Here is a 26,687-nt window from a genome sequence, read left to right as displayed (position 1 = left end):
TGGGCTGCAGGACTGGGATCTGCTTGTTGGACAGTGATGAATTGTAAGCGACACTAATAGCAGCACAGGGCCCTAGCAAAGCGGTCACCAGTGTATGGCCGAACAGATGACCTGACACGCTACAGCCCATAATAAAACAAACCTTCATTTTCGCTGCTATTGATTTACAAACGGCCCCAAACGACCTGCCTCGGGGTGAAGTATACTTTAGCCGGCATGGTCAAGGCCTGTTCTCCTTCCCAGCCCCCCCGGGGACTCTTTGGCAAATTGACACCACAGATCACAGCTGTCTCCACCCCACCTCCAGAGGAATGCTTGGAAGTAAACGCAAGAAAGTGGCACATTAATTGCACAACCTGAGTGTATGGGTGTAATTTTTACATAAAATGTCGCAAAAATTCACACTTTTTAAAAGAAAATTGATAAATAAATTTAATAAATTTCAGCATAGCCTAATTTAAACAATTTTATTCATTCAGCCCTGATATCAGCTGATGACAGCTGTGTAAGGTTGAGGGCAGTGCCAGTCAGGTTTGTGATGGCTGAATACCATTACAGTAAAAAAAAGTTGCATGTTCAGAATATTCTTAATCTAAAAGCACATTTTTGATATGTGCTTTTAGATTAACAGCTCTTCTGTGTCATTATTTACTTATTTACTTATCGTGAATTCGCATCAACGTGAGGACTTTTTATTATTGACCTTCCCCAGCATCCCTGTCCCTAACATGTGCACCCTTCACCTCCCCTACACAGAAGTCAGTTTTATGACTAATTAAATGTCACAGTCAAAACTGCCATTTTACCCCCAAAATGTCCTTCCAAATATTCACTTTGGAACATCTGTTTTTTTACTCTGCTTTTACAGTTTATTTGTCACTGGGATCAGGGTGTGGAGACACTTCTTTTTGGTCAGGAGAAAAGCTCTGAAATGCTTTCCGCCTCTTTTGCAGTGCACGGCATGGTAGCATTAGCCCACTGGAGAGCAGGATTGCTCCTGAATGCTAAGTGGGCACCTCATTTTGTTGGGGGGAGAAAGAATGAAGCCCACGAAAAAAATGAGAGAGAATAGAAAGAGAGAAATGAGTTTTTCTCCCTTTGGCAGCGTCTGAACAGCGGCAAAAATCTCTCAAGTTTTGTCATCCGCGGTGAAGCACTTACTGATTTTCAATAGTGACCCCAAAACAAAATAAATCATACTTACGCTACGCGGATCTGGCTGCCAGTGTTCCGCCAGCCTGCTGTTTCAGAGGTGATGCCGCTATTGTATTACAGCCAATCGCGAGCTAGAGCTGCAACAGCAACACTTGCAAATAAAATGATGAAATGCCAGAATGCTGGCCCTGCAGATGAGCATCCGTTTAACCCTTACACTACAACCCCCCCTCCAGATCAGCACCACAGAGGGGAACTCATTACTATTCATTAACTATATGAAATTAAAGTCGGTACAGGAGACTACTGAAATTTTCTCAATCAAATGTGAGAGGGTGGCTCATGTGATTAATGCCGTTATATAAAGACAGGATATAGGGATCCAGAAGTGAGTAATTTCTTAATGTTGGCCTAAGGTTAATTGGGTTCTAGGTTGCATGACTATACACGTAAATGCGAATCAGCTAATACGAATGAAAAAAAGAATATGATTAGGGAGAAAAGATAGACTTTAGTTATATTAGAATTTGTTTGAATTCTATATTAGAATGATCTGATAAGCCACTTTCCTAAATCAATAGGGAAATGAACACATTGATGTTGGTGACATTTGGCTGATGCCTCTAGCCTTAGGGAAACTCAGTAGTTATGGGGACAGCATCTTGATCAGGGATACAGTTGTAGTAAGTAGGTTTCTGGTCATCTGCTACTGCATGAAAGGAGGTATGGTTGAAAAATCATTTGACAGTAGAATGAGAGTCTATATTGTACAGATAACAATGGAATAAAGGTCTGGACCTTTGAGAGCTTCAGAGGTTAACTGGGGACGTTATGGCCATCGTCCCCGGAGGAAGTGGCCCGTCCAGCTGCGAAATCTGTCCCATTGTCTCAGCCATGTACATATGTCTAGTTGTGCAGAAAGCATTTCCGCCAGGGATTGTGTACATTCTACATTATTAACCTTGTTGAAGCAGCATCCTGGCACGCCACTGAAACTGGACTGGCGGCCACAATGCTGACAGACGGGTTTCGTTTTTTTTTTTTTTTTTTTTTTTTCTGTATTTGGCCCTGGTTTTGCCCCACCAGTACAAAATGTGGAGAAAAAAAAAATACAACAGACATTTGCACCCCAACACCACCACACACACACACACACACACACGTCCCGGAACACAGCAGATCTCTGTCAGGCCAAAGTCTTCCCCACAATCACACCCCCCATCATTTTCCTCTGATTTTAAAATCTGTCATATAAACAAAAACATTATTGGCACAATAAACCCATCAAGGCTAAAAGGTCAGTGTATTAAGAAGGGGAGCAGACAGCAGTGCCATTACATTATTGGTTGGTGAGAACGATGTCAGCATTGGAGGAAAATTTGCTCCCTGATATTGAGCCACTGGAGGTGTTCCTTGAGCTAATATTTTGTGGGTTCAAACCTGGGATTACACCTGGGAGCACAAGGTTGCACAGAGGTCAGCTCTTTATCCATCTGCACTGTTGGGCGCCCTGAGGGGTCACTAGCATTCTATTTCACCCCCATTAGAGACCTGGCTAAGGCCACATGAGACTCATTTCAGTGGGATCTCTCCTGGTTGTGCCCTAACATTCCCGCTTCTCCAAAAGTTTCAGGCATCAAGGCATCTCCGAGACAGTCTCCTCATTTGGAGAGCTCATTAAGGAGATTTCTGAATGGTCGCTGTGGTACCGACTGAGCAACAGTGTTCTGAAATGACACCAGGATGTGTGAGAAAAAGACAGTGAATATGCGATCAGTTGTCATAGAGACGCAACCCTTCACTAATTGGCCTTGCTTGAGGTATAATTTGTTCTTAGGGTATTGGTAATTGATTAGTGTTATTAGATATTTCCAGACACATCTGTCAACTTTGTAGATTTTTGTTTTAATAACTTGCATTTAAGCAGCAACAAAGCATAATCAGTTGATTCAATAAAAGACAAAACGTGCACAAAGATGTCCACTCTGACTTTGTAATTTATATGTGGCCCATGCTCAGTGTTTACAAGTGCTCTAACTTGTGCCTTTTTTGTTATTTTTGAATAGTCCAAGTTGCCTAAATATTGGCAGGTTACTGGGCACCATAAAACAGAAAGATGAGCTTATTTGTGCTGCTTTTGATAGCCTTGGGTCTTGTTATAAGAGACCTTGCTGCTTGTTTTTCTCTTGGAGATCAGGCAACATTGCATCTGTCTGTAAATCTTTTTATTGTTGTAACAGTTTTGATCTTGCATTGGCAATATATTTGTTATTTAATCACTTAATTCACTCACTCGCACTCATTATCCATAACCACTAAATCCTAGTCTGGGTCATGGCTGCCAGAGCCCATTCTGGAATGTTAGGGTGGGATGTCAGGCCAACACAGAGGCTATTTAAAATGCTATTAATATAAGTAATTCTTTATTACTGTATAAATATACCCTGGTCTAGTGCTCATTGTTACTGTTCTGTGTTAGCAGTGGATGGTTTCACTGCAGTAGTGGAGTGGTGTGGAGAGTATTTTAGTAGCGTAGTGCAGGAGTGAGTGGTTTTTTGGAATTAGTTTACTAGAGCAGTGGGCTGTTCAGAGGCGTAGGGGGTTTCGGTGGAGTAATAAGGCGCTTGGTGCAGTAGTGAGGGCCATATCGCGGTAGTAAGTGGCTTAGGACATCACACCCCCCCCACTATTCACAGGCAGATGGCATACCCAGTCAGAGTTACGCTAATTAAACACATCAAGCCACTTCAACTCCAACAACCAAATCCTTCATTAAAGTTTCTCTCCCTCTCTCTCCTGCTCTGTCCTGCTGAGTGAAGCAGGGAGAGGATTTTTATGGTCACAGAGCACATTCAGACCATTTTTGTTATAATTAGCCTGAATTTGTTTCACACTGATGCACACAGAGGTTTGGGCAGTGAAATATGTGTCCATCAAGGGACTCTGCATGTGTGTGTGTGTGTGTGTGTGTGTGTGTGTGTGTGTGTTTGTACATGCTCTGTGAAACATATCCAGATAATGCTTATAAGAAGCATTGTGTGAGATGCTTCATTAATATATATTTTTTAGAAAAAGTCTGATTGTCAGGCACAGCTGGATGAAAATATTTAAAGCACACAGTCCATGTGGTCCACAGCATTGTATGGAATAAAATGGAATAATATGGAAAATATGGAACTACTGGTTTTGTCCAGTAGCCCATATTCCTATTATAGTATTAGGTTCTTGAGTCTGCACTGCACTATGTATGTGTGTTAACACCATTTTCCTAATCCATTTTTCCTTCCTGTTCCTGTCTTGTACACTGTTATACTCTATGCGAGGAGGAGATGACGCGGAAGGAGCTGTTAGTGATGTGTGCTCTTTAGTCTCTGGGGTTGGTCCATGTCAGAGCTTGCTTGTTTTGTCACTTCAGTGTCTCTCTGCTGGCCAAGACCAAAAACTCCTCAGAACTGCTGAATATTTCAGGCAGCTTTGCGTTTCAGAAGTGCTCATCACCTCATGACTCGTGGTGGGTCATGAGGTGTCAAAATACACCAGAGAATGATCTTTGGAGCCAGATCTACGCAGCCGGCAGCAGTAACAGATAAGCCATTCACATATAAGAATAAAAAATAAAAAGCAGCCAGCCTGTAACTGCACAGATGCCATAAACAATGAAATGCAAAAAAATCTCTTCAGCTTATTCTCATTTTTATCATTTTATTATTACCTTACTCTTTGGTTTGGTGGACCAAACCATAAGATGTGTCTCTTTAAGTCTGCTTGTCAAAGACAAGCTTGACATTGGCAATTAAAGTATGGTCACGAACACAGTGCCATATTCAGTGAATTTGTACAATAAAACCTGAACAAGAATGTTATAAAATGCAGACGTTGGTTGTGCAAAACCCTCACTTCATTATTGTCATTCACTTTAAAGTTAAATGTCTGACAGATCTATCTAGCTGGTCTTGGTGTTGGTGGCTACAGTCATTATTCTTCACAAGATGGAGGAAAATAGTAGAAATTAGCATTTCTGTTATGGCAGCCGGTCTTTTTATTGTTATCCATGATGACTAACGGAACAAAGTGATTTTCTCATTACTTTCACTGCCTGGTTCTTGACACACTTAACTAAATGAAAAAAAAAGTGAAATTATTTTCATCAAATCAGGTTGCTAGTGATCATTCAATAAAATAATTCACCATAGTTTTTAAAGTTTAGTGTCCTACGGTAAGTAATGCAGTAAAGGACGGCTTAACGTTTGCAGATGGTACAGGACATTGCAAACTGCTTTATTGTCACTCTGCAGTTTGAAGTTTCTGGTAATATAGATATAGAATGTTCAACAGAACTGTAATTAAAGGTGAGGTGTTAGGTGGGTCTATCTTCCAGCAGGGTTCATAGCTTTGATGCTGCGCTGTGGGCTGAGATAAAACTGAAATGTGGACGGGGCACTGACATCAGCCCATGGCAACAGGTTGTCCATGGCAACAGGCTGCTCGAGGCTGCAGGGCAGCTGGGAGATGTCTGGTTCTCGCGCAGAGAGCAGCGGCCGAGCCGAAAGCCAAAGTGCTCACTGCAGGACACTCACCTCGCAGTCAGAAGACAGCCTGAGGCTGAGAAAACATCTGAGGAACCCAGACCACTTTAGACGCTTTGATGTCTCCAGTGCCCAGAAAAACACATTAAAAAAAAATCCCATCCTACAGCATCGAGAGGCAACATAAACGCCTGTTTCGAAGTACAGACAGAGTCAGAGATCATGTAAATAAATAAAAACAAGTTAAGGATGAACTTCAAAGCATCTCAGAGATTCTACTACCATGAATTTGGATTTGCTGCACTTTATTTTGCTTGGTTACGCACACACATACATACAGCCGCAGACACACTTTGTTAGAAGTTACACTTGTTTTTTGAAAAGCCAGCTGGATTTCATCTTTGTTTCTGCCAGTCTGTCATTAAAAGAATTTGGTTAACGAACCTGAAGTCTCCAGTGTGAAAGATCCATACAAGGCTTCTAATTAGATAAGAAAAAGCATGTTTTGAGATCGAAACCAATTAGGAATACTGCTTTAATGCACCTGCCAATGTCCCTCACACAAACTCACATGCACACGTGCACAGACATGCACTCACACACACTCTCACTCACTCAGTTTTGAGGACCTAGGACCATATATATATATTATGTAGCTAGCATTATAATATATATAATATATATATATATATATGTTACTAGGTCCTCAATACACTGTGGCTTTAGAACCTTTTTGAAATTGTATCTTTGATAAATCTTTCCCCTAAATTTCATGTATTTCTGTCTTTCCTTACTGAGGTGCAGGCACAAGGACCGTGTCTACACGGTCATGTATTTTTATAAGATTGTTCTGTTCCAGAGTGTTTTGTTGGTGGAGCACCATGGCACTGCCACAGAAAATCTTACACTGTGTTTCTCGCTTCTTAAAGAAGCACTGTACCAGCGAGCTCTGTGTGTTTGTTGGGGGGACTTTCAGATTGGTTTATAGGAGCATTGTTCTACATTTACAGTTGGAGTCACACGATACAGGGTCTGAGGTCATAGGTCACTGTGAATAAGGGGAACAGGGCCTGGCTGAGTGTTTTGCAAATGATGCAGTGTTGACACTAAAAATGGTGAATATAGAGACCATGAATATGGTGGCATAAAGAAAAGTCTCAGCATCTAACAATACCTGCATCATCCTACAATAACCTTTCACATTAACGTGTGATATGATCAATATAGGGGATGTTCAATATTAAAAGAAGTGCTTAGGGAGTGTTCAGTCAGAATACTACAATGTCCAAAAACCAGAATGTTAAAATTAAAGTGCTGATAATGGCAGATGATGTGGTCTTTATCATGTCCACTGACAGCCCCTCTGCATGGGTTATTAAAAGTTACGAAAATGTACTAACCAGCATACTAACCGGTCCAGAATGAGGATGTAGGAAGTGTCATTACCAAACCTGCCACCAGTAAAAAGGACTCGGTGGGTAGTTAGATGTAGATAACTAGCAAGCAGTCCTTTCGTGTTTATAGCTGTTTATTTCTATGTTGCATAGCATGTCCTGTCCATGCACAACACCTATTTCATCACTGTAAAAAACAGGCCCATGATCCATGCTGAAAGACAGGCTCGTTTCTGTTGATATTTTAGGTAAGAAGCTGTACAACGTTCATCTCACATCTCACCCACAGACCCTGATGGACTGTTGCACATACAGGAAAAAACTCCCGCAGAGTCATTTACAATTCAAAGGATCTGGAATGAAACTGTTAGTGTGTCTTTGATGTTCATGCCATCGTTCTTTTACAATATGGAACCTGTGTGTGTGTGTGTGTGTGTGTGTGTGTGTGTGTGTGTTTGTGTGTGTACAGAGAGTCAGTGGGCTTTGACTTTGACCGCTGCTCTGACAGCAGATGGTTGGGAAGCTGGTTTGCAGATGAAAGCACATGGGTCCGTGTGTGAGTGGACGGGAACACATGAATGCACATGGACACACACACCCATATACGCACGCACTTAAAAGTGAACTGTTGATGTGTTTGAAAAGTGGTGTGTGTCAGCACACTCAGATTTAAAGGTGTGTGTGTGGGTTGTGTGTGCTCCGCTGTAAGTTTGCCAGTGCAGCTCTTCTGCAGAAACTCTGGTAGCTATGTCAGCATGAATCAGGCTCATCCCGCTTCAGTTGTTCTGTTCCACATGGAGAAAAAGAGTTTGTGTGAAAGAGAGAGCAAGAGAGCGAAAAAGGAATGATGAAATGAAATGATAACAGATGAGTGTGAGAGGCTGAGCGATCTCAGGCTGAAGTGTGACGGGGTGCGGGGGAGGATGAAAAAAGAAGCTGTTGGCGGTGTGTGTGTGTGTGTGTGTGTGTGTGTGTGTGAGTGAAAGATATGGTGGCTGAGGTTTGGAATGAAAGATGGAGGCAGACAGCGATAGAGAAAGAAGGAGCGAAGGATCGGGGGAAGGGGAAAGGAAAGAGAAAGAGAAGAAGGGATGATCTCACTTGAATTGGGCGTATGAATATTTCATCCCAATCCCCCCCTTCCCTCACGGGAAGAGTCTGGGCCTCGGTTTAATGTGAGCTGCTTTGGTGTGTGTGTGTGTGTGTGTGTGTGTGTGTGTGTGTGTGTGTGTGTGTGTTAGCTGCTTTGGTGTGGGAGCATTTGTGATTCTGTTTTTAGTTTCTAGGACAGAGAAGGCAAAAGAGACTCCACCCCGCCCACCCACTCACACTATCTCTCTTTCACATATACACACACATGCACACACACACACACACACACACACACACACACACACACACACACACACACACACACACACACAAAAACCTCCCAATGAGGCCCCTTTGGGCCGGATTTACTAGTAAAGCATTTAATTAATTAATTGAAGTGCAGCAGTAAATAACAATAATGAGCAGGAGAATTCCATTCCTTCTTTTATTCCGTCTTTCATCCCCATTTCTCTCCCTCTCCCTGTCTGTCCCATGTGTGTTAATGCAGTAGATTGAGCTGTTCAGTTCTCATATTATAATCATGTTCAACTCAATCATTTATGTGAAGCTTTAGCCCACCTATGAAAGTGTTATCCTGCAGAATTCAGAATCAGGTAATGGAGCTGGGTTGAAAAAAGAAAGAAGAAAAATCATATTGATTAGGAAAATCAACTTTAACACCCCAAAACACTTCAAAGAACCGTGAAAAAACCTGCTCAGGAAGATGATCTTGTAATACGGAGGGCTCTACTACAGGGTGGTGCATGAAAATGGTTGAAAGCAATGAATTATCAAGATGAAATATACACAGGATCTGATGACTAATGTAACTTCGAGATAAGATCTCTTATTTTATATTTACTGATTCAACCAAAATACAGTGAGATATTTTTACTATATTAATTTCACTTTATTTGTTTCATTTTGATATGTTTAATATATTTTGTAGTGGACTTTGTAAGTGTGTGTGTGGGATGATTCTGATAAGAAAGGTTTAAAGATTGACTAATATTGGACTTTTTGATTATTTTTCCCCTCTCTGTGTGCGTGCTTGTATACTGACTCAACCAATTGGCTTCCAATTATTATTGTCATCTCATAAAAAAGGGCAGGAGCGTTGGGGTGTATAGGAGAATCTAAACTCAAAAACACAACAAGTTGACATGGCAGCAGGTGATAGACACACATCACATGTATTGAAATATTTCACGCTAGACACAAAAACACAAACTATCTGCAAGTCGGTGTTAAAGTAAATTAAAAGTATGCACGGCCACCTGGAACCGAGTCCCCTAGCTAACATGGGTGGTGCTAGCACCTCCATTCCGCCTCTGTGTCTGTGTGATGACTTCATCACATGACTTGTCGACTCAACTTCGACTTTATTGACAGCTAAGTTGTTGATGCCCTAGAAAGAATCTAGAGTAATACGTAAATACGTGGTGTTTCTGTTCTCACCAACTGTCTTCACTCGGCTGAACCTCTTCTCTCTCCTCCTCTCCAGTTTGTGCCTTCACATGCGCACATGTGTGATTGTAGTGTGAGTGACAGCAGGGCTTTAGTGCTGATTGGCAATTTTTGTGGGCGGTACAGAGGACGAGATGGCAGGGGAGTTGCAGTAGCACATTACTTAATTACTTAATATCGGCAATACAGACAAAATGTAATGACCCACAATAATTAACCAGGTCGATGAGCCATAATGATTTAAGGTGATTGTGTGAAGATTTTGGCATCCATTTTGCACAATGCTAAATGTGGAGACATATTACCCCTTGCCTAATTCGCATGTTTAAAAACTGAAAAAAAATTAGGAAAATTCACATTAAATTTTTCTTACTATGGTTTTAATTTGAACCTGGGCAATGCACTGACTGAAACAGCTTTTCAGTTCAGGCCACTTAGGAAGCCATTATTTAGGTAACAACCAAACATCCTATTTCAGCTCACTCTGCTTTTTGTGTGTGCATTGCTCTGTGTGTGTGTCTGTGGGAGATGTAGATGTAGGCAGTCATTTGAATTCGGTGTGTATCTACAATGCTGTACTTAACAAATCGCTGACAAAGCTGTTGGAAGATTAGAAGTTTCTCAACATTATGTTTTTGCTGCTCACACACACACACACACACACACACACACAAACACAAGTGGATATGGGTAAACAGATAAACAGTTATATGCCCTTTCCTGAATGACAACGACACACCCACTCACTTACGATGTCTTACCCCTACTGATCCATTAGGAATTGATTTATTTTTCGGGGGCAGGTTTAAATTGTGAGTGTGGCTGTGGGTGTTTGGCATTAAGGGCTTTAGCACCTGAAATCCCATTTTTCTGCTGGTGTCTCACCTCTTGCTCTCTCTCTCTCTCTCTCTCTCTCTCTTTCGCTGTGCATTTTGTGAGCTGCAGCATCCTCGCCACTTGTCTACTTAGTGTGGACGGGCAAGCTTATCCCTGCTCTCAGGGCTAAGAGCTGCTTTGTGTGTGTTTTCAGCATTGCTTAAAGAGGCCATTGGATTTATCAATTGCAAATAGAAGCTGGTGCAGACAGTGGGGCTTTTTTTGTCCACTGCATCTAAATGAGGTTACTCACCACCAAAATAAGATGGCGTGTGCCTGCATAGTGCATGTATCTAATGTAAAAACAGTGATGTGGCTGAAATCTCATTTATAATAGATCTATACATGATTCATGCATTGTCTGTTATGCAGTGTAATATGCTAGTTTATGCATACAAAAAACTCCTGAACCTCATAAAACAAATAAAAATACAAAACGGAACAATGTTGTATAATCAATCATTATGTCAGCCATTTGCACTCCTCTTCTTTTTTTCCAACTTATTTATGTCACTTTACACCATATTCCTTATTCATCATGCCTCATAAATCTGTGCACACATGTTATTATATTTACTCCTTTATTATTAGTCAAGCCATAGGAATAATTAACTGAGTAACAATGCAGATCATATGCATGTAATTATGCATGTGCACATCAGTTTCTTAATATCTATCCAAAAGTGATATCTAGCATTAGCAGTAGATAATACAGTAATAAGCCTAGCGGTAGATAATACAGTAATGGGTTGTATTTTCCAGTGTGTGTCATCTCTGTACTAACTTCCAGTTTGTGTAACGTCCATTGTGGCTTTTGCATCCACAACGGAAGTTACTCACACTGAAAGTTATGCAACAAAACATTTATTAATGCCTGTCATGATGAGCAATTTTATTCATTGTAATGGATAATGGACACTGCATTCATATATAAAATATTACGCTATTTGATATATGAACTCGGTCTTTTGTATTTGTGTTGAGCCTTCTGGGCCACATTGCCTATTGCAGTGTTGGTTTTTATGTGATGACGGATGCTAATTTTGGACACTGACTTAGGGGACAAGATGTGTCTTGTGAACTGAATGAAATGCGTGTGTCACACAGCCAGAGCATGTGACTGGAAAGTCCTGTAGGGTGCACCTGCAGTTCATGAATTTTATGCCATAGGTAGATGGTCACAACAAAGGACATTGTGGTCCAAGGCATTTCAGAGGTGCTCTGTGCAATTAAGGTCATGAGAACAGGCAGCACCTGTACACCAAGCAACTGTGACCACAGCAGCTTTCTGTTGCCTGGTGTTGTCCTGCTGGAGGGTCACCTTTCCTCAGCAAGGGAATTGTAGTTTACTACACAGTCTTGTCTACACACTGAAAAACTATGTGTGCTCGTTTGGATGTAAGCATAGATGCAAAATGACCTTCTTATGACCATCTAGGGGCTTTAATTTGTTGCCAATGGGCCCTATAGCCATTTGCGCTGGCTCTCCCTGTGTGCTTGCATCATTCACTCCCTCTCTGCATGTCTCTCTTTTTACATCGCTTTGATTAATCTGTGCTTTCTCAGATGAAGGGTGATTAAATGTGCAATCTTCAGATGAGACAAAAAAACTGATGTGGCTTTGCGTTATGAAGTGTGTGTGTATGTGTGTTGAACCTCTGTTCCGCTGTAACGGCAGCATGAAGGTAGTGTATCAGAACAGAGCGTGAGCAGAGGAGTGTTGTCTTTGTTAAAGATAAGATTGTGCCTTCACACATTCATCTGTACAACAAGGAGCAAACAAGAAACACTGGAGTGGGTTGGAATGCGGACAGATTTATATTTATACTTTATTCCTCTGCACATATATGGATACATTAGTCAGAATCATCCCACATTTAACTGTATCATTTTTTATATAAAAATTAACAGCTCACGATGTGGTCATGAAAAACACGACAAAGAAAAAGCATCGCTGTAAGCAATTTTTAGGCTCTGGGTTGATTTTTTTTTTATTTGTTGATAATTTTTCATTTTTCTAATTATGAATAAATCTCAGGTTTATGAGAGGCACTATCTAAATTAAATATTATTATATTTTATTAAGTAAAATTATTACTGAATTAAATGTTGATGCATTTTTTGGCGGTTGTGATAAGTTGTAGAGAAAAGTATCAGTATCTGGCAATATCAGTACCTTGCTTTTTGTGTGTTCATGTGTTAATGTTGTGAGGCAGACAGAAAGATCAGACATGACATGCCATCCAAAAATCAATTTGCAAGTAGTTACGTTAAGTTCAAAATAAATATGTGAAATGGCATAAACTGTCACAAATGATCCAGCATTGAAAACCTCATGCCAGATTTCTGCATGGTTTGGATAAATTCATTGGCCCCACTGGTGCTAGTGTTGAGTTTTAGATGGGTAGCAGTAGGCAGATTGGAGTGGAGTAATATCTCTGGCTAAATGACTAAGCACAAGGTAATAGTAATCATAATATGGGTCTGAATAGCAACAATGGTTGTCATAGCAGCAATAGAATTGGTTCCCTTAGTAGGGAGTGTAGTTGTTGTCGTGGTGACGAATGATTAGACCATCATCTTCGCCTTTGCCACTGTTACCATGCCAACTCACTCGAAAAGAATTTCATATGTTGCACTCCAGGTTGCAATAGCCTGGCAACCTATTACAGCCAACCATGCAATCACACCCAATTCACACAAATACATGTACGCTCACGCGCATACACACACACACACACGCACACACAGGGAGTGTTAATGGCAGATAATCGTCACTCGTCACTAGTGCTCCTTATAGATTCCTCTTTCGTCATACATCGTTACTGAGTATTGCAGTGCTTCTTAGAGAATGTGGAATTTGTGTGTGTGCGTGTGTGTCAGCGACAGGCAAAACATTTCACTACTGTGCTTAAGTAGTTTTTTGGTGTTGTAAAAAAAGGGAGAGAATGGAGTAAAAAACTCTCTTTCTACACACAAAAACACTGTATTCAAACCACTCCAACTTGATGTTACCTGGCAGAAAGAGGCATGGCACAGTAGAGGTTAAAAGGATGAGAAGTTTCTAATTTATTAACACCAGTAAATTATTATTGCAGTTACATGTGAATATTGTACGTAAAAAGGTCCCAATGTTACAGAGAAAAACCAAGATGAAAAGAAAGAGTAAGGGAGAGAGAGAGAGAAGGCGGAAGGCTTTCAATGGAAAAGCAGCTGAGAAAGAAAGTGAAAAAGTCCCTTTATACACCTGGCCGACAGGAAGCTGTCACAGACCAATCAGAACCTGTTGTTTCTGACGCCACGCCCGTGGTGCCTCCCATCTGGGGAAGACAAAAAGAGCAGGCGGTCCCGACAGCCAGCGCCTCACACCTTTGGCTCGGGGGAGGGCCGGCAAATGTTGCAATGCCGTTTGACAAAGACATGTAAAAACGGAGGTGTTGAATCTCCATGCACAACAAAAGTGCAGGAATGTCATGGCTCCGCAACGTCCCATCTTACAGAGTCTTTTCTCTACTAAAGTATTTCTGTTCAGGGACATTTTTCCTTTAACTGCACTTCAAATACTTTACTTTTTTTCTTTTTACATTATGCAAAATCTATTGTTCTTTTTTATATCTTTTTTAATACGATTGTATAAAACATAAAAAGGAGTGAATTTATTTAACCTGTAAATATTTGACAAATAACATGTAACATACAAGTGTTTTTGAACGTCTTAGTTTGAACCACTTGGTACTATCTAATGGAAAGTGTTTGCTTTAAAAATGATATTCTATTAAAGTATAAAATGTATAAAGTATACAATTAATTGATTATGCAAGTATTTTTTATTATATTGTAAAGTTAGATCCATAATATATCACAGCATTTAAGTACATTTGAAGGCAAATACTTTTTGTTGTAGTTTGACTGATAGGATTTCTACTTATCTGGAGTTATATTTTAAACAGAATATCTCTACTTTATCTCTACTTTGTCCGCCACTGAGTCTCCTGAAAGGAATGCAGCAAGAACTTGGCCCTGTTTTGTGTGACTGGTTGTCGGTCGCTGAAGATCAGAATAATCTTGTTTGGGATGCTTTCACATTATATCAAAATCAGCTGTAAACAGCTGCTGACTGCTTTCATGCTTCAGGGTGTATTATGATGTATTTGTTGGGGATGGATGTGTGTGTGTGTGTGTGTGTGTGTGTGTGTGTGTGTAAGTTGCCCTGACTCTAACTTGTGTGTGCCACAACATCAGTGTCTTTAGAGCAGATAGTGTGAATCCCTGTAGTCATCAGAAAAATACAAAGCACAGCATGACTTTTCTTTCAAGTCCCTCTCTCTCTCATACACTCACACACACACACATACACACACACACACACACACACACACACACACACACACATACAAATCCCCACCCCCAGTTCCCCAAAGGTAGCACAGCTTCCATCAGTGTGACATGCTCACAAACATAGACACAAACACCCCACCCGTTACCCCCACTCTCAGTAGAGCTGTATACTGCATCACTCAGTGTCTCACACTCATTCTCTCTCTTTTGCACACACACATATGTACACACACAAAAACAGATGCATTATTCACTTCAAGTCTCCCTTGAGAGTGCTACAGACCCCAGATAGCAGACTGTGTTGGCACTAATGCCCACATAATCATCAATAAGAGAGTTTCTGGGTTTAATCCAGTCACAAAAAAGTTAACAGAGCAAACTATATTTTAAAAGTTCCTTTAACCTTTTGTTTCTGTCTATGATCAACTTCATGGAAGTTGCAGTACATCCAGTGTTTGTGTTGTTACACACATAGTAAACATTGGGTTAGTTTTGTGGCCTACTTTTACTAGCCCATATAATTAGGGTAGTGAGCACTGGTTCCACCTGTACCAAAAGAGTATCGAGGGAAAAATATAACAGAATTCAACGTGAAAACAGCTAAAAAGAGGAATAAGGCAGCCCGCCTCACCAAGGTTATTATAGTTAACGAAAACGAACGATAAAACTAAAACTAGAATTGAAAAAGCATTTTCGTTAACTGAAATAAAGAGTTAAAAAAAAAAAACGAAATCTAACTGAAACTGTTTTGTGTGTATACAAAACGAACTTAAACAAACTAATATTATAGCAAAAACGTCCTTCGTTTTCGTCTTTGTAATAAGCCTTTTGGGTTGAATTAAAATCTATTTACTTCACGCTGCCAGTTTTAAGCCAGGTTTTTGACCATTATGGTAACACGTGGTCTGTGACGTCACGTGTCCATAGTCGGCTAGCGTGATGGCTGCAGCGAAAGTCGGAAGAAAGCGGAAGAAAGTCCTATTTGGGATTTCTTTGATTATGACAGTGGCAAAAATAAAAGTAAGTGCCTTGTTGTAGAAGCAGGTGATACAATATGTGGAATACTTCTCAAGGGGAAAAACCCCACGAATCTGAAAGTCCATTTGAAAAGCTCACACAAAAAGGCGCACCAAGAGAACCTGAACAAGCTAGCCTCTCGCCCGCCCTCCCCCGAAAGAGAAGCGGTAGCCAGGCCAGGTAACATGGGAAAGGAACTTGATACTACAGCATCCATAATGGACCGCTTCCACCGCCGACCAAGTAGCTGCTGGCTAGTAAATACGCAGGAACACCACAAATGAGAAGAAGCATTGGTAAATATGTTTATTAAGACTGGAATGTCTACACGACTGTGTGACTCGATTACCTTCAAAAAGTTCACCACTTCACTCGAACCAAAATTCAAAACCCCGGAGCTGCAAGAGTCAATAACCTTATCGGAGCTAAGATGGATAAGGCTATTCTGGTGATTTTGATTCATGCACCTGACATATCCTAATTTACAAAAAAAAAAAACTAAAACTAACACTGTAACTAATAAAAACTAAACTAAAACTAAGCAATTTCAAAATATCAAAACTAATAAAACTAGTAAATCTGCCTCTAAAAACTAATTAAAACTAACTGAATTTGAACAAAAAAAATCTAAACGAAATAAAAACTAAAACTAATGAAAAATCCAAAACTATTATAACTGTGTGCCTCACACTGAATAATGTCCCCATCTGATGCTTTCGTGTGTGTGTCTGGCAGGGATGCAGGACACTGCTACCCCCTGGCCAACCTTCACAAGTCCTAAGCCTTGGACAGGTTGATGAAAACATCCCAGTTCCCTGGTAGATGATTAGCCAGTCTGTGGTGAAACAGGGACACACACGGAACACCTCGGGATGCGTGTTGGAGAACAGCTCTGTAGATCTCTGGATTACACGCACCTGACACTCGTTACACCGCGAGGATCACTATCCCTGCCGAATGGCCCTATGGAGGGAACAAGAACCCACAACTCGGAAGTGAGAGAACGGTTGCCGCCATTGCTCACACTTTCAGATTGAGACTTAGTGAGAGTTGGTGGTCATACATGACACAGCACAGACACAGGAGCGGGACGAGGGGGTGGAGCCGGTGTGAACGTGACAGTGTGTATGCACCAACATGTGTTTGTGTACATGCAGTGCCAGTACCGGGCTCTATTGATTGTTGATATTTATTCAGTTTGTGTGGGTGTGTATATCAATTTGTTTAGGCCCTTTTGCTGTTCCCCACTTTTGCTTATTTGCAAAACTTGTTTATTCTTGGATTTTAGTTTAGATAAAATGTGTTATAATTCGGTTTGACATCATAAAGGTTCTCTGTGCTAAGGGCTGAATTCTAAATGCTAATTTCAGCATGTTTTCTCATTGTTCTTCAGAGGACCGGAAGCTGTTTGTTGGGATGCTAAACAAGCAGCAGACAGAAGAGGACGTTTACCGGCTTTTCGAACCCTACGGAGTCATTGAAGAGTGTACTGTGTTAAGAGGCCCAGATGGAAACAGTAAAGGTAGGAACTGCAAAAACAGACATACACACATATACAGAAATGAATTTTCTCCTGAAATCTCCCAGACATCAAATAAAATCCGCCATAATAACAACAAATAAATGGAAATCCCTTAGGAAGCAAACTAAATAGAAGCAAAGATGCAGTTAATGTTAAATGTGAAAATTATTACAAAATGAAATGGCACCTTCCTTTCACCTGTTATCAGTCTTCATTCTGAAATGGTATTTTTTTAAAATCACTTTAATTAATTTTAAATCCCTGTTACAATCACTTTTTTTTTTACTTTAATTGGTTTGTCAGGTCTACTGCCTTTCATTGAAAAAGGCAAAAAAAATCTGGTTGCAATACATTTACATTTACATTTACGTCATTTATCAGACGCTCTTATCCAGAGTGACTTACAATCAGTAGTTACAGGGACAGTCCCCCTGGAGCAACTTAGGGTTAAGTGTCTTGCTCAGGGACACAATGGTAGTAAGTGGGATTTGAACCTGTGACTCTGTAGTCTTCTGGTTCATAGGCAAGTGTGTTACCCACTAGGCTACTACCATCCCTATATAATGTAATTTTGATTTGATCATTATTAAATTATTATATAATTATGCGCAAGTCTTATTCAGTCTCTGATGTGTATTAACACTAAGTGTACAAAGGTATTGGGACTTTTTGACCAATAAAACAAACATGAACTTTAATAACATTCTATCTTGGAATTCGTACCCAGTCCTTCTGAAGAGCATCTATGAAGCCAAGCACTGAAGGTCTCCATTCCAGTTCATTCCAGAGGTGTTTAGTGTGATTGAGGTCAGGGTTCCACAAAGTTCCCACTGTTCCACAGTACAATGGCAGAGAGCTCCACACAACTGCATCCAAGGCATAGCATTTGACTTTGTGATATGAGGCTTGTGTGCTACCTTTTTAGTGGAAATTAATTCCAGGAAGCTCCTGCTTCAATGGATATTCAGTTACGGAATCAGCATTTTATTATGGACCCTTTTCTGACTTAACAAGATATTCTGCTTTCTGGCTGAGTTGCTGCGCTACCTAAACGCCTCCACTTGCCTGTGATACAATTTACAGGTGACTGAAATATCCAGGGATATTTCAGTCATATTTCAGCAGGGATGAAATTCTGCAAACCTTCTTGTTGCAAAGATGACATTCACTCACAACATCATGTTTGAAGTCACTGATCTCTTTCACCCATTCTGAATGTTTGTAGGTGGAGCCTCATGGCTGGGCACATGATTTTATACACGTGTGGCAATGGAGCTGATTGAAATTGAATTCAGTGTGTCCCATTATATCAAATGTATAAATGTACCCTCACTAACATGCTGCAAGTGCTAATCTGGCTCCAGAATTGTGTATTTCATTATGTCAACCATCAAATTTCTAAACGTAGATTTTTATTGTTTTTGGACAGACTAACCTTTAAGTGGCATAATCCACTCTCTTGGTCTATTATCTCCTACTTGTAATTGCTTTATTTGTCGGCTGGTTGCTGTTTCGCCACTTGCAGTTCCACTGCTAAACAACAGATTTAAGACAAATTATTTCGGCACAAACAGCTCCAGATTCTGCAGTCTTTAGTAGAACTCTTCCAAATATCTTAGACAGTGGTCCAAAAATCTCTCATAGATACTCAGTCGCGTCGAGATCTGGTGACAGAAGGCCAGACAGAAGGATTTACACACAATTCATACTCATCAAGCACTCAATGATACTCATGCCCTGTGGACCCATGCATCATGTGTACCATGCAGCCTTCTGTAATATGCCGGTCTTTATAGCTTCAGTCTTTAACAAGCTATTGCACATGGTGTATTTCGCACCATCTCTGTTAGCATCCTTGTCAGCCTTGACCTTTCTGCCTGTTTTTACCCTAGCACATTTACTTACAGCCGTTTATTGTAATTTCCTGTCCATTTTTACAGAGCAGAGACACGTCCCAGAACTGCGGTTGGCTAAACAGTTTGGTTTGAACTAGTCCATTGATTATAAGGGATACAGAGGCCTCTGACAAAGTAAATCTAGCTGATCTGCTCGTCACAGACGTCATGATACCTCACACTCCAGCCTGACAGCTCTCTATCCGGAGAGACAGACTTCACCCACACACACACAGAGCTCACGCTCGCCCCTATCAGAGCAGAAAAGCAACCTGTCAGGAAACGCTGCAGCAGGCCTGTCATTTACACATTCAATTTTGCACACACACACACACACACACAAACACACACACAGTTCTGCTGACACAGAGGGCTCAGCACTCACATACACACAATCCAGTGCAACGAGGTGCTAATATGCAGTTTGACACACACATTACTGGGCATGCACACACACACGCGCACACACACACACACACATACACATGTGCTATACAATCACACCTACTAATCGTTTCATTAATGTGTCCTTAGACACCCCACAAGCAGAAAATCCAGTGCACGGTTACTCTGATAGGTGTGCTTTCACACACACACATCCTCTTACTGCGTACACTGACACATACACAGATGTGTGTGCCTCAGAAGTTTGCCCTCACCATCCTGTTGTCACGGCAGCAGAGGATGCCAATATCACCTGACAAAATCGCGCAGAGCGAAGCAGCTCTGAATCCAAACACGGTTTGAGGCGTACAAACTCAGCATGAGTTTGAAGTGATGACACACATGTCTGGAAGGTCATATGCGATCAAATGAAAGTCAAGTGGAGGAGAAGTGTGTGAGAAATGCTCAGGAGGAGGCAGCGCAGCCAGACAGGCAGAATCAGACAGCACCGCGTTGTCAGGCAGCACCGACACCTCCGTTTCCAGGCCGCATAGCAGTTCCTGTGTACGGCGAGGGGAAGAGAGTTCAAAGGCGTGTCAGTCGCTGTCAATCTACTCAAACAGTGCGACCCTCAGATCAATGCACCTGCAGGGACCACTGAAATTCTTTCTCCCAGTGGTCAAAAGCTATTTAATTAAACACTGCTCTAATGCACCATGGAACTGTGATCAAGGTTATCAAAATTTCATTATTTTTATAATCAAATCTTCCTCATATGATAAGATTAATATTAATATGATTAATTGGAGATCAGTGTGCATTTGATTGCAGCATGCAAAATGCTTATCCCAAATGTTTTTAAATGGTTTGTATAGCTAGATAATTTCCAGATTGGCAAAATACATAGAGGCATCATCATCATCCATTTTGCAGTTTACACAAAAATGCATCCCCCATCAGATCTTACCATTAGATATTTTGAAATGAGTTTTGTAATTAGTCATAAAAAAATAGGGATTGTCTAATATTTGGACCAATATTTGGACACAAATATTACCCATTAAACTGTTGTATTGTTGTTAATAAAAATAATATGTTTAATGATTTGAGGATGTTATGGTTTGGTTAATAAAGTGTTTTGCCTTTGGTTTATTTGTGTGTTGCAGGATGTGCATTTGTAAAATTCTCTACACACACAGAAGCCCAGGCAGCCATCGGCGCACTTCATGGGAGTCAGACCATGCCAGTGAGTAAACACACACACACACTTGCATAGTCAGGGTACACTGATCATCTCTCATATTACCCTGGTATTTTCTTTGTATCTATCTTTAACTTTTAAAACCCTCCTTTCCACCTCTCTCTCTCATTCTCTTTGGCCTTTCCACTGTGATCGATCTCAGGGCCAGAGAGGCCAGACTGCAGGGAAGGTCAAGTGTTTCACTAAATCACAGCAAGGCCCTTAATGAATGTGTGTGTGTGTGTGTGTGTGTGTGTGTGTGTTCAAGCAATGCTGTCTATTACTACAGGTCCATTACATGCAATGTGTGTGTGAACACCACTTTTTTTTCTGCATCATTACTGCACTGGGTTATTCCTGTCTTTGTATTTATGTCCTTAGAGCATTAAGAACATTTGGTGAAATGTTACACGGTTACACGTTAATAGTTTATTTGTTCATTTCTTATCAGTGCAGGTCCTCACAAAAAATATAAAAAGGGAAACAGTCAGAACAAATTTCACCAGGGGACCGTTTGTGTTGCTCTTTGTCACTCTTTTATTTCGTTCAGGCCTGTAGCTCCTCTTCAGTCTTCTTTAGAGCAATGCACTGACTCAACCGTGCCTAATTAATGATTAATTGACAATTAATTGATGATTAAAAGAGTCTTCCTCTTTAGAGTGTCAGGAGACTTCTGCCTCTTGAAGCATTAATTCTTCTGCCTCTTGCTGTCCTGTTTTTTTAATACCCCTTGACTTATAGTAGATCTCACATGCTTACACGTCCAATCTGACATGTCAGACTTAAAATAATGAAATAATCATTTTGATATTTTGGGTGTAAACAACTGACATTATACATAATTTTATCGTGACCGTGGTTCTTGCTTTGCAAAAAAGGATTGCCATAGCTTGGATTACAAGGGTACACTAATGCAATGCCACAATCTTTATTTCACTGTTAACTTCTCACGAGGGTGCATTCTTCACTAGTATATCCCAAAGATTTAGGTTGGTTAAGATCTATGGTGGCCAACCCGAGTGTAAATATTATGCCATGCTCCTTTTTGCTGCTCTGTCATAAGGAAAGAAAAAACGAATTGATGGAAAAGCATGGTCATTCAGTATATTCAGGTGGCTGTCACACCTTCGGTCTCACTTCTTCGTTCATGCTCACCCTTCTTCTGATGACACACACCTGCACCTCATCCCGGGGACTCTCTTTTTTTCCTCTTTCTCATTGACAATATTCTGTTCCTGTAACATTCCTCTCTTCTCTTTCTCTCTCAGGGTGCCTCCTCTAGTCTGGTGGTGAAGTTTGCAGATACAGATAAGGAGAGAACAATCCGCCGCATGCAGCAGATGGTGGGACAGTTTGGCATCTTCAACCCCACTGTGGCCCTTCCCTTCACCACCTACAGCACATACACACATGCGGTGAGTACTCACACACTCACACACGACACTAGCTACAGTATAAACACACACACAGTGAGCACTCACACCCGACGTACAGCATATCCACGTAGTGAGTGCTGAAACACATACACAGGAGATGTTTGTGTGATTTGATGGCCAAGCGGGTAAGCGGACGCATAATGAAAGGTTACGGATTCAAATCCTGAACTGCAAAGATGCAACTGATGTCCCCTGGATCAAGGTACCATCCCCAAACGCTGCTCCACAGGCACCTTTTACGGCGATGGATTAAACACAGAGGACACATTTCATTGTGTGCACCATGTGCTGTGCTTGCATTTATACATTTACAATTGTCCCCCTGAGTCATTTCTACACTTGGATGCAACAGACGGAAACCCTCAGATGCACATATTCTGGCTTAATCATGTACACACACATGCACAACGACATGCAAAAACCCTACTGCTTCATTATCACAAACCCATATAAATGATATAAAGGGCACTAATCAACACACACTGCTTGCCACCACACTCATACACACACCGGTGCTCACATTATGATGTTTGCATGCTCTGAATGAGCCTAAATGATTCAAATTCTGTGTAGATTATTTAAATTGCATCGGGTAATACTTCAAACATTGCCCTAAATAGTAAAATCCTGCCCCAGGGGACCTACTCATGTACACACACACACACACACACACACACACACAAGTGTGCATGTGTGCGCACACGCACAAAAACACGTGAATCAGAGGACACCGTGATATTGAAGATGGCATTGCCATACACAGTCATGGCTGCTTGGATGTAGAGAAATGACGATTGTTTTGCAAATGCTGTGGCAGTGGAATTGATTTAATCCTCTTCAGCATTAATAAAATCAGTCATGTGTTAAAAGCTAACTGGGCTCTGTGTGGGTTGGGACACAACGTTGTTTGTATAATTGTGTTTGCCTTTACCTTCACATGTGATTATGACATGAGATACAAAGGGGACAACAGCAGACTGTGCAGTGTGACACAGTTCTTAAATCAGCCTGGGTTTCCCATCATGCCATTTCTCCCATGCATGCATTGGTGAGGGACTTTTGGACTATAAATTGCTTCTCTTGAATTGAAGATGGATCATTTACTCAGTTTAACTCATTCCGGTACCAAGTTAAATAACTAAATAGTTCCTCCAAAGAATCAGGGGTTTGACCAGATCCCAGTGCCACAGCACCAGGCCAAGTTGGGGGCTTATGGGTTTCAGATGACCGGCAGTAAATTGGATTTTAGTCAAACCAGGGCCGACAGAGAGGGAGGAGGGGGTGTGCATCACTGACACGTAAACAAGCCACTGCACATCTCAGCAGCTCCAACAACTCTGCAGCGTGACAAGAGACATCCCTGACACCGTAAACTACAAGGACAAGCCAGAGAGAGTGTGTGAGAAAAAAAGAGTATGAAAAAAATGTATTGGGGTTGGACCCACTTGCTTCTGTGATATTCTGCTGTGTTATTATTCCACAAATAGAATGTGGAAAGTGCAACCGGGTTTCAGATGACCAGATGATCATCTTCCTATTACTGTGAAGGCTACCTCTCTGGCTTTAATTATATAACCAGCATGTCCTCCCCTCTTTGCATCTCATCTGAAAGAGATATGCACTTGGGAAGTATAACCCAGAGCAGGGCATGCTGCATTTGTGGCTGTGTGTGGTTTCTTAAGAGCAATTATTCAACTGGAAGTCCTCCCTGAACACTAAGGATCCTGTAAAGGGTCTGGCAAAGTGTGGCGATAAAGATGGTGCGGCAATATGTGCCGGTAAAGATGGTGCCGGAGTGGGCGTGTAGGGAGACTCTCACCACTGTGGCCACCAACGCCCTCTGATGGCTATGTGCAGAACTTCGTGCTGAAGTTCTGATTGCATCCGAGGAGGACACAACAATTAAATCTGACTGTCATGCCTTTCGTGGGTGAACAAAAACACTTGGTTTTCCTTGTGGCTCTGACCAACAGAAAACGTGATCCAGATTAGCATATTTTTCAATGATGTCCTCTAATAAGGAAATACTTGATCATGGTGAACGGCTACCATTTCTGCATCTCGTATATCTTCTTGCTGGTCCTTCTCTGGCTGTCTGGAGTGGGTTTGCGTTTAGAGAGGTTCCACCTGGAGGATAAGAGAAATATTGAGCGAGTGGGAGAGAGTGAAAGAGAGTGAGGTGATGACAGCAAGGCGGTGCTGAGCTAATTGCCATATGATAAAGTGGTTATTGCCTTTTAGCATCCTGGGAATACAGAATCATTAGACAGCAGTGAAGCACCCACACCCACGCAAAAAGTGAACACAAATACATTTAATGAATTTATCCGTGGCTTGTGATGGGTGCTCTCATATTCCCTTATCCTTTCTAAGAGAGCGTTGGGAATATGAACAAGGGGTAATGAATTCAATTTGTAGTACTCACTCACATACAAACTCACATCACTCTGCACTTCCACGGCACGATGAGAGCTGTAAGGAAAACAATTGGAATCACTTGCATGACTTTTGTGTGTCGTGTTCATTTGTGAGAGACAAATGACCTTTCATCTCAGTTGTATTTGCAACTTTTACATCAAGCAGCCTTGAAACTCCCAATGATCAAGAGGGAGCCGGGAGCTCCTCTGGAATGGATATACGGCATGCGTAGTCAAAGTCTGCAGCTATGGGGATGGGCATTGGGAATGGGGATGACCTTTAGAGTACACCCATGAGGACAGTAAGAAAACGCATGTTAACATTTCGGTTGTGAAATGACTTGACACTCATTCCTTATTTTAAAGAATGACCGTGAAATTGAAAGTGTCATGAAGCAGTTCAGTTTCTGGTATCAGTGAAATTCTTCTCAGGTTTTTAATATGTGAGGAACAAAGTCAGTAACCATAATCAAAACACATCTCACCATAAAACAGTAAGCAAGCTGTATGAAAAGGGCTCCCTACACGTTTGTCATGCAGACAGCAATTGCTGGGATTGGGTTTCGGTTATGTTTCAATGAGTGGAGAAATATCAACATTTAAAAATGGAGTAATCCAATATAAGTAACCGTAATAAACACATATGGCCTTATTTTCATATCTCAAATATGTCAGTCTTACAAATGACACACATATATTGCTACAGCCATACCACCCCGAGAACGTCTGAACTCGGAAGCTAAGCTGGGTCAGGCCTGGTTAGTACTTGGATGGGAGACCACCTGGGAATACCAGGTGCTGTAAGCTTTTTTGGGACAGTGGTTAGCCTAGCGGGTAAGGCGCCCCCCAGGCCCTGTCATGGCCGCCCACTGTTCACTACAATGCACCATTTGCTGTGTTTCACAGTGACAGTGACTTCACTTTCATATAGTTAGAGGGGCCAGTGTAGTCCATAACTCTTGTTGTAAGTCGCTCTGGATAAGGGCGTCTGCCAAATGCCGTAACTGTAAATAACAAGTCAGGAAATAAAGTACGGACATTGTCTTAACACAAACAATATTTAATGGTCTATTGGTGATGTTTTGTTGACCACAAAGATGGAGTGGGGATGGATTATGTGTATGTGGAAATAGTTGGGGATAAATATCATCTCTGTGCAGCTATCTGTGCAGAGGATTTTTTCTCAAGGGGGCCTATTAAGAGTAAAATCAACATTGTCATACAGATGCGAAAGAGGATGATTTAAATGCTTATCAGAAGACCATATTAAAAAACTCAGAAGTGGTGATGTTGTAACCCCTCATGCACACAGTGCAGTTTAACTCATTCCGGTACCAATCCAGCAAATGCTCCAAATGCAAACTCCAACAGCATCTGCAAATAATTAATCATGTTTCAAGATTAATGTCCTGTGGGGAATATCAGAATGATTTTTTAGACCAGAAATAAAAACAGAATTGTCATTGTCAGTTTATCGTTTTTTTTCTTAGCTGCACAAGGTTTATGAGGCTAAACTAATCAGAGTATATACGTGTGTGTATGTGTGCACTCTTCTTCTCTACAGCTGATGCAGCAGCAGGCTGCCATCATGGCTGCATCTCATGGGGGTTATCTGGCTCCCAGCATGCCTTTCCCAGCCACACAGATCCACCAGGTGGGGGCGCTCAACATGAATGGTCTGCCTCCCAATCCAATGACTCCTGTGTCAGGTGAGTTGCCTTTGACCAACACTTCTGCACTCAAGTTCTTCTTCCTTGATACAGGGTTGCAAAATATGTTTTTGCAAGGAAACTGCTCTTGTTGACTTCTTGAATTCATTATTAAAATGTGTTGTGTCCTATTTTGTTGATCTAATGTGTTGTTGATATAATGTTTACATGCAAAGTCAAAGAAAATAAGAAAAAATGAGTTGGTATAAATATACCAAA

At 41.2% G+C, this 26,687-nt stretch overlaps 1 protein-coding gene and 1 pseudogene across 6 annotated transcripts in view; both read left to right on the top strand.

Annotated features, from left to right (window-relative positions):
• LOC114789111 (CUGBP Elav-like family member 5) overlaps nucleotides 1-26,687 on the top strand; it is a 106,833-nt gene that overhangs the window by 63,370 nt on the left and 16,776 nt on the right. For all 6 annotated transcript variants that reach the window (XR_003749619.1, XR_003749618.1, XM_028978201.1 and 3 more), the window contains 4 exons: nucleotides 17,259-17,387; nucleotides 20,833-20,912; nucleotides 22,175-22,321; nucleotides 26,324-26,468. Coding sequence is in view for 4 of the 6 variants with exons in the window: in XM_028978201.1 (XP_028834034.1) it covers nucleotides 17,259-17,387; nucleotides 20,833-20,912; nucleotides 22,175-22,321; nucleotides 26,324-26,468 (501 nt within the window). In the remaining 2 variants the exon portion in view is untranslated. The remainder of the gene's footprint in view (nucleotides 1-17,258; nucleotides 17,388-20,832; nucleotides 20,913-22,174; nucleotides 22,322-26,323; nucleotides 26,469-26,687) is intronic.
• LOC114789448 (uncharacterized) lies at nucleotides 25,459-25,566 on the top strand (annotated as a pseudogene).

This window comes from Denticeps clupeoides, chromosome 4 (assembly GCF_900700375.1).
Source record: "Denticeps clupeoides chromosome 4, fDenClu1.1, whole genome shotgun sequence".
In the NCBI taxonomy this organism is placed as follows: Eukaryota; Metazoa; Chordata; class Actinopteri; order Clupeiformes; family Denticipitidae; genus Denticeps; species Denticeps clupeoides.
The sequence above is the reverse complement of the archived record's forward strand: the minus strand, read 5'-3'. Positions and strand labels throughout refer to the sequence as shown.